This window comes from Plecotus auritus, assembly GCF_963455305.1.
Source record: "Plecotus auritus genome assembly, chromosome: 8".
In the NCBI taxonomy this organism is placed as follows: domain Eukaryota; kingdom Metazoa; phylum Chordata; class Mammalia; order Chiroptera; family Vespertilionidae; genus Plecotus; species Plecotus auritus.
Genome location: NC_137782.1, coordinates 119,207,934 through 119,224,547, shown reverse-complemented (window position 1 = coordinate 119,224,547; position 16,614 = coordinate 119,207,934). Strand labels below are relative to the sequence as shown.

General features: G+C 54.2%; 1 protein-coding gene across 1 annotated transcript; it reads right to left on the bottom strand.

Moving 5' to 3' along the window:
* Positions 1–6,420: 6,420 nt before the first annotated feature.
* On the bottom strand, positions 6,421–14,909 carry SFTPB (surfactant protein B; the record flags this gene model as incomplete). Its single annotated transcript, XM_080683446.1, has 10 exons — positions 6,421–6,483; positions 6,987–7,067; positions 8,134–8,294; positions 8,456–8,639; positions 11,981–12,070; positions 12,310–12,456; positions 13,568–13,693; positions 14,031–14,102; positions 14,390–14,520; positions 14,846–14,909. 10 exons carry the CDS (start codon positions 14,907–14,909, stop codon positions 6,421–6,423), a joined length of 1,119 nt encoding a protein of 372 aa, XP_080539572.1.
* Positions 14,910–16,614: the final 1,705 nt, after the last annotated feature.

The following is a 16,614-nucleotide window of genomic DNA, read 5'->3' as shown; positions in this document are numbered from 1 at the left end:
AGGTGGTGGTGGGGGATGGTGGGTCCTGTAACTTGTCTTGCACTGTGGAGGGGATGTTATGATACAATCTAATCTAGACCATTGATCCCCAGGAACTTCTCTGAATTGTTTTGGGATTAAATCCTACCCTCTTGTTCCCTTATGTCTTACTAAGGTATCTAAAGTACTTGGTACTCCCTACTCATCAGATCCAATCATCATAATGTAATCAATGTAGTAGACTAGTGTGATATTTTGTGGGTCGTCAAGATGATCAAGATGTCCGTGGACTGTATTATGGTAGAGAATGGGAGAATTCACATTGTCCTGCAGCAACACTATGAAGGAATACTGCTGGCCCTGCCAGGTAGAAACAAACTATTTCTGGTGATCTTTATAAATTGGTCAGGGGAAAAAGGCTTTAGCTGCGTGCCACGTGCCAGGCCTCTGTAGTCAAGGTGCTACAGCTCGGGCAACAGCATCAGTTGGAGTCACCATCTGATTGAGTTTATGGTTGTCTGAAGTCATTCTCCAAAATCCACGTGACCTCTGCACAGGCCTTCTGCCACTGTCATTCTAGTCTAAGCTGTTGCCAGTTTCCATTTACAATGGTTTCCTAACAGGTAGCCCCACATTCCCTTATCCCCTCCCTCCAGTTCATTCACACTTTAGCCAGAGTAATCTTTTAAAACACAAATCTAACCAAGACACTCTCCACTCCCTGATCTCCCGCTGAAGACACTACTTTGGCTGGTAGGATAAAGACTGGAACCCTTAGTCTCTCTAGCCTCACCTCCCGGGAGTTTCTCCTCATCCTCCACCCCAGGCTCATTGACCTAGTTGCTCAGATGTTCACAGGACGCAGGCCTTTATGTCCTCTGCTGCCTCTGCTAGGGATGCTCTCTCTCTCCCTTTTAACTCCTGCTCTTTCACCTCTCTGACCTCTCATATCTGCTCAGTACCATGTGTATTTCTAATTGATGGTACTTATCACGCTGAAGTATTCAATTTTTCTTTTTATGTGATTCTATGATTAATGACTGTTTCCCTAATCAGACTCTCAGTTCCAAAAGGACAGACTGGAACTGTTTCTTTCATGCCCAGCCCTAGGGAAATGCGTGGCACCTGGGGGTCAATCACGAATGCTCATTAAGCAAATGGTGTCATGCTAAGCCTGTATTCTCTGTCTCCTTCTTTTGCACAAATGATTTTGTCTCTTTACGCTCTCCCAAGATGTTGCCGAGCTCAGAGCTGACGATCACATCCTGTATGCAGTAGCTTGAGGTCCTCCGTGGATGACATATGGCTTGCTTCCACCACTGCTGTCCGAGCCAGAGGCCTGGCTCGCATGTCCTCACAGCTGTGATCCCAGCATCTGCTTCCTCTTGGAGACCTCAGGCTCTGGCCAGTCTGAACCACAGATGCGAAGGAAGTGAGATCCCTGCTTTCTTAGTCAGAAGTCATAAAGCAAAAGATACATATGGGGAAACCTATCTTAAATTTAAAAGACATATGAGAGGGGAAAATTTGCAGCCTATAGGACATTAAATGAACGAATACACTCAGTATATATATATATATATATATATATATATATATATATATATACACACACACACACACACACACACATATATATTTAAATATGTCTTTATTGATTTCAGAGGAAGGGAGAGGGAAAGAGAGGTAGAAACATTAATGATGAGAGAGAATCATTGATTGGCCGCCTTCTGCACGTCCCCCACTGGGGATCAAGCCCGCAACCCAGGCACGTGCCTTTGACCAGAATTGAGTCTGGGACTCTTCAGTCCGCAGGCTGATGCTCTATCCACTGAGCCAAACCAGCTAGGGCACACTTAGTATATTTTTACTGGTAAAACAATGAAAATACTCCAATGGAAAATCGGGCAAGACACCCACACATGCATTTCATAAAAAATGAAACATACATCCCTTGAGGGGTCCCAGATTGGAGAGGGTGTAGGCAAAAAAAAAAAAAAAGAAACATAAATGGCCAATAAATGTAAAAAATGTTTACTTAGTAAACAAAGAAATGAAAATTAGAACAACCAGAGCGTTCATGTTTATATTATAGACTAGCAAAGATTCGAAAGGCTGCTAATACTCAGGTTGGTGAGAATAGAAATGAGGCCCTTGCTTGCTGTTGGTAGAGAAGATGGTATGGTGCACACAGAGGGGCATTTTGGTAATACAGCCAATATGGAAAGTAAAGATGTGCATAGTTTTTGTCCCCAGATTTCATGTGTTGGAATCGATCAGATATTGATAATTGATAATAGTTGTTTAAAAATGAAAGTTTGTGTCAAGAAAAAAACAGTTTGTATCATGAGCCAATCAGCAATGATTATGGATATCTATATTGACCTTTAATTTTATTATTTTAATATTATTATTATTATTATTTTTAAATAAAATAAGCTTTTTAAAAAATCCTTACCCGAGGACATGTTTATTGATTTTAGAGACAGAGAAAGGGAGAGAGAGAGAGAGAGAGAGAGACATCTATGTGAAAGAGAAACATCGATTGGTTGCCTCCCCTACATGCCTCAACTGGGGATTGAACCCACAACCTAGGTATGTGCCCTGACCAGGAATCGAACTCACAACCTTTGGGTGTATGGGATGACATTCCAACCAACTGAGCCACCAAGCCAGGGCTGGACAGGTTATTTTTATTTATTACTATTACTGTTGTTGTTGTTATTATTATTATTATTATTATGTGTTAATCCTCACCTGAGGGTATTTTTTTCATTATTTTTCAGAGAGAGTAGAAAGGAGAGGGGCGGGGAGAGAGAGAAACACATTGATGTGAGAGAGACACATCGATTGGATGCCTCTTGCATGCGTACCAACTGGAGGCGGGGAGTGAATCGCAACCCTGGTATGACCCATTGACTGGGAATTGAACCCATGACTCTTCCATGCGCAGGCTGACGTTCTAACCACTGAGAAACACCGGCCAGGGCTGGACAGGTTATTTTTAAATGAACAGAGCTGTTTATAAAGTAGCATACATAGGATGTCCCCATTTTTTAAAAATCCGTTTACCTATTTTTGTGTATGTGCAGAGAAAAGTTTGGAATGATCTATAATGTTACCATGATTGTGTTGTGGATTTTAAACCTCAGTCATTAACCAGGGGACATAAATGCCACTGTCTTTATTTCTCTGTAACTGAACTAGTTAATTTTGGCTCCTAAGCCCTCAAGCTTCCTATTTCCATTTGAAAATAACTCAGCCTCTTATTGTTTAATGTTCAGCCCCTACTGAATCCTCCTTCCCTCTTCTGGGAGTGATGTACAGATTGCCCTGCTGTGGGGAGAGGAGCCCGTGACACGCCTTGTCTGTGGGTCTCCATCCAGTTATCACTCATCTGGCCTGATCTCATCCAGTTATCACTCATCTGGCCCGATCTCTACCTTCTTGGGACCTCATTGGTTTCACATGTCTGACTTCTGCTCCTCTCAAGGTCTGCGAATTGTCAGCGCCTTGTCCCCAGTCATGGGTCCTTGTGGGCCCACCATTTTGTTCAGAGCAGATTCTGACAGCCTCTTGAGCCTGGGTGTGGCTGCCTTCCTCTGTCACTCGGGGGCACCCTCTGGGAGGTCCTCAGGTTTGTCGCCTAGGCCCCTCCTAAGGCCATCTCTTCACTCTCTCTCATGTGTTGGAGCCAGGCTTTTCCAAGGAACTGAGTTCTCTCGCACCGCACCCCGAAAGTGAAAGGGCCCCTCTGCTCCTGGCCCTACCTCCTCCTGGGCCTTTTGCCCAGCCTTGCTGGGTGGTCATCTATGAACGCCTCCCTCCTTCGGGGTTGGGTTCATCTTCCCAACCAAGCTTTCAAAACCATCCCCAGCACTCTTCTTTAAGGGACCTTGGTCTTGCCATCAACAGAACGGTTTTCAAGACAACAGTGTGCTATCGATTTACAAAAGTCTATGTAAAAGGTTAAGTGCAGAGGCGGAGGATGTGTGTGTCCAGAAGGCCCCCCTCGGTGCTTGCGTGGTGGGGAGGTGTGGGAATGCATTGACAAGTACACATCCTGCTCTAGTGTGCTCCTGGGATGGGGGATTGTGGGTGAGTCCCGCTAGTGTTTGCTCTGCGGTTTCTGAATTTTCTACAACAAACATGTATTTCTTTTATAATAGAAAATACGATGACAAAAATTCTTTTGTAAATAAATGGACACTTCCAGGCATTTGGGTCTTTAGTGCTAAAGGTCTACTTACTTGTTTTACTTTTTTTTTTTTTTTAAATATATTTTTATTTCAGAGAGGAAGGGAGAGGGAGAGATAGAAACATCAATGATGAGAGAGAATCATTGATTGGCTGCCTCCAGCAACCCCCTACTGGGGATCAAGCCCGCAACCTGGGCATGTGCCCTTGACTGGAATTGAACCCAAGACCCTTCAGTCCGCAGGCCGATGCTCTATCCACTGAGCCAAACCAGCCAGGGCTACTCATTTGTTTTCCTGTATATTTTGAATTTTTGGTGCCCTAAGACCTCACCTCACCACAGTGAGTGGACTCTGGGAGAGGGGAGGTCAGAGGGGCCGGGGTGGAAGTAGTGATAAGAGGGAGAGTGATATGGCATCAGCTTCATCAAGGAGGGGAGTGAGGCCGTGGCTTCCACGGCAACTTAAAGGACAGTGTCTTTTCTTTTTAGTACAAGGAGAAAGGGTGGTATTAGTATTGTTACAGGCGTTGCATTACATAGGAACCGATCCTTAGCATGCACAACACCAACTGAGCTTGGAGGAGCGAAATCATAGCAGAAATCGAATCAACCTGGAATTTCAAATAACAGTTGCCCGTTCACCTTACAAAAAGATAAAAAGGAAAACTCCTTTTACATCTTAAGCAGCAGAACATCTCAGATATGAAGATGCCAGAGATGACCTGATTTTAAAAAAAAAGCTTAAAGATTTCATGTCTATCTGTTATGGCACTTTATGTTCCCATTTTTATTCTTCTGAATTTTGAATTTTGTGAAAGTGTTAGCAAAATAATTGAAAAAGCTAGTGTTGTGCATATGTAGAGATCGAAGGAGGCAGGGCCCAGCTCCTATCCCACTGTCCTCTGGAGCCCCTGGGGAAGGGCCCTGCGGCTGGCGCATTCACCTTGGCCCAGCCCTGCGGGATCCATGGGACCTGGGCCGGCTCGGTGGCGGTGGCGTGGGAAGGCTGGTCTGGACTGGACTGAAGCCCCTCATCCTCCGAAGACACTCCCTGGCCGTGCCTCCCTCCCAGAGAGGATGGGCAAGACCAACACAGGACTGAGGGTACAGGCTGTAGGCTCGTGGTCCACCAGCTTAAAGTCCTTTTGAGGAAAGGAGGTGGGCATGGGAGTGAAGGCTTCTCTCCAGTGCAGGGGGGCCTGAGGAGGAGCCTTGTCACATGGGGGGGCCCTGGGGTCCTGGAGACACCTGATGGCTCCCCCTTGCGGAGGAGAATGAAGGCCAGCGAGGGGGCAGTGTATCCTTGCTGGGGACCTGTGGCCGGTTGATGGTAGAGTTGGGACCAGAGCTGAGGCCTCCTGTCACAACACACTGCTCTTCCTGTTTCAACAGGGATGGTTGGCCCAGCTCTTCCTGGTGCGGGGAGACCTGGGCACTGGGGAAAGGTGGCGGCCCTAGTTGGCCCGGGTCCCACTGCTGTCACTAACCTGGTCCCTGTGGGGTAGGTCTGAGTCGGGGCAGACATCTCCTCCCCATGTTCTCCCACCGCCTCCCACAGGGGCTTTGGTTCGAGAAGGTGTCAGGAGCAGGGCTTCCCCCTCAGATGGAAGAGGTAGACGGGGGACTGAGCTCCAGGAGGGCCAGGGGCTCCCTGCTTTGCATACAATTCTAGCCCTTGCCCCTGAAAGGGGCCTGGCTTCAGGACACACTGCATTTTAAGAAAGTGAGTAAAGGTATGAATAAGTGACCACTGTGTTAGGGGCTGGCTCTGAGCAGAATTGTAAAGTGGACCAAGTTTGCTCTCAGGAGACTTCAAGTCCACTGTTGTGTCCATCCCTCCCAGGGTTACTTTCCTGCCTGAGGCGCCTGGTCACAGAGGTGCATGTGACCCACCCGTCCATCCTAAGGGGGTGCCACCTCTGACTTAGACGATGACAGTCAGAGAGAGGGAAAGGAGTCTCAGGAGGGAGGGCCTGTGACAGTGGACTTCCTGTCAACATTTTGGGCAGCAAAGTCTGACTTCCCCTCAGTGTCAGGAGAGGTCAGCCTTGGTCTGAATGCACCAAACACTGAAGACCAGGGAGCCTAGGCTGAGCTGTGGGGGCCCTCAGGAGCCTTGCAAGAGCTGTGGCCTGTGAAGAGGGGGACTGGGGAGCAGAGCCCCCTCCTGGTGGGTGCAAGACCCATCCCTCTCCCTCCCCGAGTTGGGGCCTGGACTCACCTGGCACAGCTTTGAGTTCTCGTCAGAAGAGGGAATCCGGGACACACTGGAGAGGACTGAGCTTGGCCGCACACACCCCCAGGGCCTGTGCAGGGACAGCACTGGGCCTCAGGCCTCACACCCCATCCCCTATTCCCAGCTCTGAGGGGGACTGAGGCTCCTTCTGAAGCAGTGGCTCTCACTCCCCCTGCCCCCGGGGGTGCTCTTCGTGTGACCTCTCAGGCCACTTCTGAGCCACAGGGGGGCCTTGGGGGTTTAGAGCCAGAGGAAGAGGGATGATGCTTGTCCCAGGACACTTTCCACCCCCCACCAAACATACATGGCTCCATGAACACCCCATCCCATAATGCACGTCAAACCACACTCCTTCTCCTTTAAGCTGCCCCCTCCCTTCTCAGACTCCTCCTTTTTTCATTCTTTCGTGGCTCTTCCTTGAACCCTCTGAGCCTGCCTTTTCTATATTAAAAGGGGGAGGGGGTGGCTGCTCTGGACCCAGGGTGTATGGTCTCTGAGGATCATGGGCCAGAGTCGTTGGGGGTTCTGGGAGCTGAGGAAAGCCCTAGGACCACCTGGGAGGGGAGGGCACACCTGGCAGGTGGTGCGGGCATCCCAGCCCCTGGACATCAGGCTCTGCAGCTGCACCGAGTGCTGTTCCACAAACTGCTCACACTGAGGAAAGGAGAGAGACACGGTGTGGGTGGGCCCAGGTCCTGCGGGGCGCTCCTGCCTTGCCGTCTGGCCTCTCCATTTATCTGGGTCACTCCAGGGCTCCCTCTGACCCCGTGGAGGTCCAGGCATCAGACCCTCAAGCAGCTGGCAGGGGCTGAAATTAGGTTTCCGTGGGGGAAACCCAGGCAGAGGGTCAGAATCCTAGCCACTACCATTTCCTCCCCCAAAATTTCAGTTCTCGAGGAACTCTTCCAGCTCATCTGGTCCGAGAGACGCGATGTGGCGTGCAGTGGGGGCCCTGAAAGTTACCAACCAGGAGAGCAGGGGCCGAGCTGCCTCCTGGGACCTAGATTACTCATGAAGGGAGTTTACTGTCATCGACTCAGCACTGCGACTCTGGGACCTCTCCTTTCTCCTTTTTTTAATTTCTTATCCTCACCTAAGGATATTTTTCCCATTGATTTTTAGAGAGAGTGGAAGGGAGGGAGGAAGGGAGAGAGAGAGAATCATTGATGTGAGAGAGACACATTGATTGGTTGCCTCCCGCACATGCCCTGATCAGGGCCTGGGATGGAACCTGCAACCCAGGTACCTGCCCTTGACCAGGAATTGAACCTGTGACTCTTCAGTCCGAGGGCCTAACCACTGAGAAAACCGGCCAGGGTGGGACATCTCCTTTTGTAGGTGGGTTTGTCCCCAGGGAGTCACACTGGGAGGAGGGATCGGGCTGGGACAGGCGGATGGTGGAGAGAAGGCCAGGCCCCCTCCTGCTCCAGCTGGCCCTGGCGTTACTCATCTCCTGATGGATAACCGGCCTCACACTTTGTCCACGGGGGAGGCCTGCTGGTCCTCCGAGCCATGCCCTTTGTCTGAGGCCATTCCTGACCACAGCGGGCTTTGCCCTATTACAGTGCCATCATTGTTAGGCCCACAACCCGTCCTATCTGAGCTCCTCAACCGCCGGTGTCTGGCCCACTCTGTGCATCTCTCGCTGGGAAGCCTTTGCTGGCTCAACCCTCTCCCTCGGGCAGACCCTGGGCCCGAGTACCCATTGCCTGCCCCGCACCTTTTGCCTGTCCAGCCAGAAGCGGAGACAGGCCTGGTGCATTGCCTGAGGCACGGCCTGCTCACTGCTGTTCCCTGCCTGGGTGGTCACGAACTCGCAGAAGCGGCACTTGGAGTCTTGCTGTAGCCATTCTCCTGGCAGGAACCCCAGGGGTGTGAGACCTGGACAGGAAACAGTCAAAGGCGCCCTGCAGAGGTGTTCAGTTCCTGTCCTCTCTGGGGCAGTGCCGGGGTGGGGGTGGGAGGCAGAGAGGGAGGGGTCATGCAGGGCTGGGGGAGGGGGATGAGAGTGGGCAGTGGCAGGGCTGGGGCAGCAGGCTCACCTGGGCCAGCACCATCCTCGCTGGAGCACCGGAGGGCAAGGCCGCAGACCACCTGGGGCAGCACGCGGCCCAGCAGCACGTCCAACAGGATGACAGTGTAGCGCTCAGCCAAGCACTGGCAGATGCCGCCCGCCACCAGGGGTACCACGTGGCACACTTGACCCACAGCTGGGGCCAGTACACCCTGGGGTGGGGCCGAGAGAGGGTGGGGTGGAACCTTCTCTTGCAAGATCTACTCCATGCCGGGACCCGCTGGGCACCTTGTAGACATTCCCTTGTTCCCTTTGGGAAACTATTATGCTGTTTACAGATTAGGACGCTGAGCATCGCAGCATCCAGGGGACTTGCCCAGAGTCAGTGGGTGAACACAGGAACCAGGCTGTGGACCCAGCTCTGACTAACGACTGAAATTGCTGAAAGGGTCACAGCCAGCCCTGAGGTGTGGGCGCCACCAAGGTCACACGGCAGCTGGAGGGGAGGTGGCTCACACCTGTGCCTTCTCCCTCCTGACCCACAGGATGGAGTAATCTGTGGCTCCTGGAGCCAGGATGTCCCAGGTTGCAGGAACCCCGGGGAAAGCCAGGAATTCCCCACCGATCCCAATTTCAAACACAAGGTCTGAGCCGAGGGGCTGGGCAGAGGCCGAAAGAACGCTGGCTTGTGCCTCACTCCTTCATTCACTCGACCAGTGAATATAAACTTTACACTGTAAAGGACCTGCACGCCACACGTTGGTCTCGGCCCTGCTCCTGCTGCAGCCCCTGCTGGGAGTAGGCACAGGGAAGTGTATGGGTGTCATACCTTCCAAATGCGTACATGTCACCAAATGCACCCGCCTGCTTGCATGGGAGCCCACACTTGGCCTCCTGACGATCCCGTTCTGTCAAAGGCTGGCCCACCCACTTGTGCGCTGGGCTGCACCCTCCCCCGCTTCACGAGGGCCTTGCCCTGCACTATCCTCTCTCCTTCCTTAGGACTTTTCCCACCTGCCCACTGATTGGTCTCATTAGCATGTGAGCATGCTAACGTAGCCTCAAGCATTAGAAAGCTTCACCCATCTCTGCTCCCCTTCCCAGAAAGACGCCTTCAAAGAGTTGCCCTACTGGCTGCTCTACATCTTTCCCTCCATTCTCCTGGAGCCCACTCCACTTGGGCTTCTGTTCCCCCCCCCCCCCCCCACACACACACACACTCCTCCAAAACAGCTCTCAAGGTCACAGCAACTTCTGTGGCCAATCCCCTTGGCCATGTCTTGTCTTGCTCTCCCAGCAGCTTTCAGCCCAGGTGACCACGCCCTCCTTTTCCAAATGCCTTTTTTTGGCTTCCATGACATCACACCATGGTCTCCCCCACCCCCCGCCCCGCTCCCTTAATCCGCCCCCCCACACCACTTCACTGACTGTCCCTCCTCAGGCTATTTTGCTGGCATTTGCCTTTGCTTGACTGAGACTCCTCCTCCACTCTGTCCCTGGATGATCCCCCTCGTTCCCTTGGATGTGAATCTCGTCCATAGTCAGCGGCCCTCAGCTTGATGTCTCTGACCTGACGCTTCACCTAAGGCTTGGGTACTCAGCTGCTTGCTTGAAATACCCTTTTGCATGCCACACAGGCATCTCGAACTTAACATGGGCAGAACAGAACTTATTTTTCTGCCCAAGTTTCTTCTCAAGTTTATCCATCTCAGCTGGTGGCCTAAGACCTGGTTGCTCAAGCCAAAGTCCACAGAGTCATTATTGATTCCTCTTCTGTCCTCACTCGCCAAGTCCCATTCATCACCAAGTCCCACTGAGCCGACCTCCCAAACATATCCTCAGTCTGCCCTCCTAGTTCCATCTTCTCTCATTTCTGTTTCTGCAGTAATCTAATTATTTTCTTTGCTTTCATCCTTGCCTCTCATCTTCCCAATGCATGCTTCAAGGAGCAGGAGAGTGGTCTTTCTAGAGTATAAATCAGGTCATAGCATCCCCTGCTTGAAACCCCTCACCAGCTGTAAATTGCATGCAGAGTGAAATCCAGTGTTTCTTAACTTGGCTTAGACCTTCCCACGTGGCCCGGCTGTGACTACTCCTCTGCTCCCTTCTCCAACCACTTCCCCCGCCCGCTGCCCACTGGAGCCACACTGGCTCCCCTCAAGCTTGCCAAGCCCGTTCTTGATTGAGGCCCTTTATTCTCAGGCCTTGTTTGACCTCTAGGTCTCAGCTTACTGGCCACCTATTCAGAGACTCCCTGACCAGCCAGCCTAACCCTCATTCTCGCATCACTGCCCATCACCCCTCTCTTTAAATATTTTTTTGGCTGGACTGGTCAATCCAAGCTGCCCTTCACTTGACCCTGGGGACCCACCCACCCCACCAGCCACCCACAGCCAGAACAACCCAGCTGGTGGCCAGCAGACCTGCGTTTCCCAAAGGGGTCTCCTAGGTTCTAGAGTCCTGCAGCTGTGAGAGGTCACCAGGCCCTGATTATGGGTCTCTAAGAGGGCGGCCTGGCACTCAGTGTAAATGGCAATAAGGAAAGCCGAGTGTGGAGGTGACCTGGGAGTCACTTTCTACAGGCTCTTTCCCAGGATGGATCTGCTGCCACAGCTCCTCGCTCTGAGGACTGGGGAGGGTGGCAGTGGACAGCAGTGGGCCCAGCCCCTCCTGGAAGGTCCTACCACAGCTGCGAACACAGGCTGGGCTACTGGCCCCAGCAGGTGCGTCCTCAGCCCGGAGCCTTGGTCCCAGAGTCCCCTGCTCAGAGTCTGACCCTTGCCACCTCCTCGCTCACAAGCCTGCATCTGAAACGTGCAAACTGCCCCGACCCTTGCCCGGACACCTGCCCATAGTTGCCCATCCTGTATGAAATCTTGGAGTGGAAATGCTGAAATGCAAGCAGCCTGTTTGGGATTGGGGTGAGGCTTTGTGGAGTGTAGGGGAGGAATGCAGCTTGGGGTCTGCTCAGGGGCTTACCCAAAGAGTGGAGAACTGCTCACCTCAGCTGTTTAATTCTCTGCTCTGAGCCTATCACTTTCTGAAAAAATCTCTCCACCACAATGCAGACTCGGCAAAGCAGGGACCTCGTCTGCTGTGAGCCCTCGGCCACCTGGGAAGGGCGGAGGGGGCAGAGCTTCTCCCCACTTGGGCCCCATTTCAGGGCAGGACAGCCCCGGGCAGTGATCACTCCAGGTCTGGAAGATTCCCAGTTGGCACAGGTAGGGAGGGGGGTCCATCTGTAGAAGCTCTCCTTTTGAAACACGAAAGCCCCTGTTCTACAGAGACCTCTGGGGTTTCCTCCTCGTCAGGCGCTGGGCTGCTGGAGGACAAGACTGGGTCCCGTCCCTTTCTATGCTGTGACACTGCCCAGTGCCGGCCTGGCACAGAGAGGGGGCCTAACATTAGTTAACTGAGCTCTGGGCCTGGCACCTCCTGGGCCTGAGCCTGAGCTCCAGGGTCCCTGGGGTGGGGGCAGTGCACAAAGGCTCTCTGATGGAGGTGTGAGGAGGGGTGTGAGGAGGTGGGGAAGGTGGGGCTATGCAGGCCTCACCTTGGGAACCACCGCTTGTATCCGCTTGATCAAAGTCCTGCAGAGCCAGCAGATGGGGAGGGGGAGGGGGAACTTCTGCTCAGCGAGATCCTAGCGGAGAGAATGGGGTGGAAGTTGGGCTTGGCACTGGGTTGGGTATCGGAGAAGGCATCCTTCAGGCATCCTTTTTTTCTACCCCTCCTGCCTCAGGCACTGCCTTGAGCTGCTCATTTCCCTCCTGGTTTTGCCCCCACCCAGAGCCCCAGGGCTCATAGGCCTCAGCTGTGTCCCAGCTCTCTGGATGGCCACCTATCTGGTGTAAGGGGTCACCAGTGTGGGGCCTTCCTCACCTGCGTCTGAGGCAGTGCCTGGAGGGCCCCAGGCAGCGCGGGAAGGACCAGTGCGGCCAGCAGAGGGTCCGGCAGCTCTGGTTCCTGCCCTGGCTCTGGACGCCCAGGTCTGCACAAGCCCAAGTGCTTGCAAATGGCCCTGGGGTTCTAGGGAACAATGGAGGGCGAGTGGTTAAGTTGAGGGAGGGAGGAGGGCCACTGTCTTTGAGCCTAGAACAGGGAAGGAGAAGCAGGCTGGCTGGGGTTGGGGTTAGAGCTCTGTGGTGGTGGTGGGGAGACACAAAGTGGAGATGGGGCCATGTGGGAACTTTGGGGCAGGTGCCTGGGAATGTGTGTGAATGAGCGTGACCATGTATGTTTGTGAGAATGAATGAGTATATGTATGTGCGTGAGTGTGTTTGTATGTGTGAGTGTGTAACAGGTTGGTTTTGTGTGAGACTGAGTGTGTATGTGAGTGTGTGACCAGGCTCGTGTTTGTGTGAGGGCATAAGGGTGTGTGTGGTATTTGTAAATGTGTGAACCCACTGCCTACAGCTGAGCAGATGAGACAGTGAGCTGGGCACCTGGCTGAGGGGCACTGTGTTTCCTGGGCCGGGTGGGCAGGTCTGTGTGTTGTGTGTGGTGGGTGGGGTGCTGTGTGGCATCTCTGGGCAGGTGGGCAGGGTCTGTGTGTGGTGTGTGTGGTGGGTGGGGTGCTGTGGGCATCTCTGGGCAGGTGGGCAGGGTCTGTGTGTGTGGTGTGTGTGGTGGGTGGTGTGGTGTGTGGTACCTCTGGGCAGGTGGGCAGGGTCTGTGTGTGTGGTGTGTGTGGTGGGTGGGGTGGTGTGTGGCATCTCTGGGTGGGTGGGCAGGGTCTGTGTGTGTGGTGTGTGTGGTGGGTGGGGTGGTGTGTGGCATCTCTGGGCGGGTGGCAGGGTCTGTGTGTGGTGTGTGTGTGGTGAATGGGGTGCTGTGTGGCATCTCTGGGTGGGTGGGCAGGGTCTGTGTGTGTGGTGGGTGTGGTGGGTGGGGTGCTGTGTGGCATCTCTGGGCGGGTGGGCAGGGTCTGTGTGTGGTGTGTGTGGCGGGTGGGGTGCTGTGTGGGCATCTCTGGGCGGGTGGGCAGGGTCTGTGTGTGGTGTGTGTGGTGGGTGGGGTGCTGTGTGGGCATCTCTGGGCGGGTGGGTAGGGTCTGTGTGTGGTGTGTGTGGTGTGTGTGGTGGGTGGGGTGCTGTGTGGGCATTTCTGGGCAGGTGGGCGGCGGGTGGGCAGCCCTCACGATCTGGCTCTGGAAGTAGTCGAAGACCAGCGGAAAGTAGGTGTCGAGCACTTGGCGGCACTTGGGCACCAGCAGCTTCAAGGGCAGGACATCGCACTCTTGCTCCAGGAACTTCCGCATTGTGTCCTGGGAGGCAGGCGGGAGCCACAAGGATGGAGAGGGGTCAGTCAGCCGGCCTCCCCGCGGCCAGCCTCTGCACACAGGGCCCCACGGCAGGCTGGCCTCCCTTTCCTCAGGCACCGGAGTTGGTGTGTGCCGAGTTAAGTAGTTGGCCCCTTCCCCCGCAGGAACAACCAGCTCGGGCTGAGCTCCTCCCAGAGCCCTCTCCTGGCCAGCAGGGGCCTGGAGCCCCAGGCAACCACAGGGCTCACCTGGAAATGGCCCCTTTAAGAGGCGAACCTCTTCTTCCTGCTCTGTCCCCACCTATTGGCCCCAACCTTCATCCAGGGTCTGGCCTTATCACCTGGAAAATGGCCTCCTTGGTCATCTTGGTGAGGATGAGGACGATGTCACTGCATTCCTGGCACAGGTCATCCTGGGGACGGGGACCCCAAGGTGGGGACATGAGTGAGGGGCATGCCCCCAGCTCAAGTAGGCAAGGCTCTTTCAGGCAGAGGATGACAGGCAACTACCCACCATCACATCCCACCCCATTCATCCACCCCATCCCATCTCATCTCATCCCATCCCATCCCACCCCATCCCATCCCATCCCACCTCACCCACCCCCTATGGGGGCTCCAATCCCCCAAACTTATCCAGAGTCTACCCAGCACCCTCTCTCCAGACCGTCAGCCCCGTGCACCCTTGGGTGGTACTCACGGCCTCCGCATGTCCCCAGACCTCCTGCAGGCAGTGCCCCAGTGCTCTGCACTGCAATGCTTGCTCCAAGCTTTGGCACCAAAACTTGGGGCCCTGGGCACAGGCCAGGGAGGAGGTGGTCCCTGCAGCTTCTGTTTGGGGCCAGAGCAACCTTGGGATCCAAGCCACACCTGGCACCCTAACCTCGCCAACCTCCAAGCCCAGTGTTATTGGTAACGCTTGGCCGTTAAACGCCCTGGAGTCAAGCAGCTCTGGGTTCCACCAGCCTAGAGCCCAGCAGATGTGACCCTGGGGCCTCTCTGAGCCTCAGCTTCCCCATCTTTACAATGAGGATAACACCCAGACTAGGGAAACCCCTGGCCCAGAGCCGGAGCTCAGTCAGCGGTGAACATGGCCTTGAAGCCCCTCAACACCTGGCCCCGGGGGGAGAGAGGAGAGAGAAGCTGGGAGACTCACCAGCACCTGGGCCCCAGAGTGTGGGCAGCAGCAGCAGCCACAGCAGCAGGCGAGACTTGGCCATGGCACCTCCACAGCCTGGACACTCTGCCTGAGGTGGGGCCTTATAGCTGCGGGCGGGGATGTGGGGCCAGGGCCGTGTGGAGCAGGGGTGACCTCAGTGTTTACCTTTGTCCTGGAGAGCCCTTCAGGTGCTTTGACCCCACCTTTTCCCAGCAGCGACACTCCTGCTTGCCCCCCTCCCCTTCCTTCCCTCCCTCCCCACCTGATGCCTGTTCCTGATGCCTTTGCCTCCTGCTCTCACTCCTATGGCTTCCTCCAACCAGGGGGCTCTTGAGCCTCCACATCTGGCCCCATCTCTCCGAGCTATGGGAGAGAAACTGAGTCCAGGCCAGGGCAGCCCGAGTAACCCCTCCCTCCTCTACCCCAGGCCTCTTGGGCTTCCTCTGCTCTTGAGCAATGCTCTTCAGAGCTTCCTGCCTGGCTCTTGACCCAGGGCAAGCACCGGAGGGGCAAGCCGGACCCCCCTGGGCCACGTGCCCCCACACTGCCCTGACCTTCCCCCCAGGAAACGCCTCTGTTTCTGTGACACATGGCTGGCTTTAGTCAGAAGTGTTTACATGAAACGAAGAGGAAACGGAGTGACAGAGAGCCTGAGACAAGGATGTAGGGCTGAGATTCCCCGAGTGGCTGTGGGACAGACCTGTCCAGGGGATGTGCTGTGTTCTCCAGGCAGGGGCTGGGCACAGCTGGTGGTTCAGGAGAAAGAAACTGGCCTCTGCAGCTGCAGAGCGCTCAGGCCAGGCCCCACTGGGCAGGGCACACTCACGGGAAAGCACACCATGTGACCTGGGGCAGACGCTACTGCCAGAGGAGGGAGGACAGCATCCGCTTGTGGCCACCACGGGGTGATCAGGTTACCTGATGGCTGCGGAGCCCTCTAGACTCTGGGAGGTGCTCTAATAATACTCACGGTGTGGTCGGGCAGGAATTAGTACCAGGATGAAAATAGTTGGACACGGGGTGGTCAAGCGACACCCTCAAGGTCACACAGGGATTCGTGTTGGCCTCAAGCCCTTCTCAGCTTGACAACCACAGTTGCCACCAAGGGTGTGTGTAACTGTGTGACAAAGATTGGGAACCCTGGGAGGCGCACACAGGCTCGAGAAGGTGGGACTGAAATGTGCTTGCAGTTTAGTGTTAAACAAATTGTGTCTGGTGTGGATACAATCAGGCCTGGCTGAGCAGGAGAGAGGGGACTGGTGCTGGCTGCCTGCAGGGCTGTGTTGGTCAGGGCTGCTGTAACAAAGAGCCCTGGAGTCCACTGGCTTTCCACAGTACATACTTCTTACCCATGTCACAGCACAGAGCAGCTTGGCCTCTGTGGGGAGGCTCTGATCCCCAGTCATTCAGGGTTTTCGGAAAAGGCGAGTAGAGAGAGCTAGCCCAATAACACCTCTGTGAGAGGCTGGGGCACAAGGACGTCCTGGGTACCATAGCCAAGAGAAGCTGAAAAAGGCATTTCTTCCACTGTTGACAACAGGATGTGCCCAGAGACTGCCAGAAATACTTGGGAGTGGGGGAGACTTTTAAGGGATGAAATTCTTGCAATAGCTGGAAGGGAGGGACCCTGGGAGGTCAAGTTGACTCCCATTTTAAGCCTATGTTGTGATAACCTAATTTATTCATTTTTTATTCATACATTCAATTAAAAATATATATAATCGGCACCTGGCCTGTGTGGGTCAGTGGTTGAGCATTGACCCAGG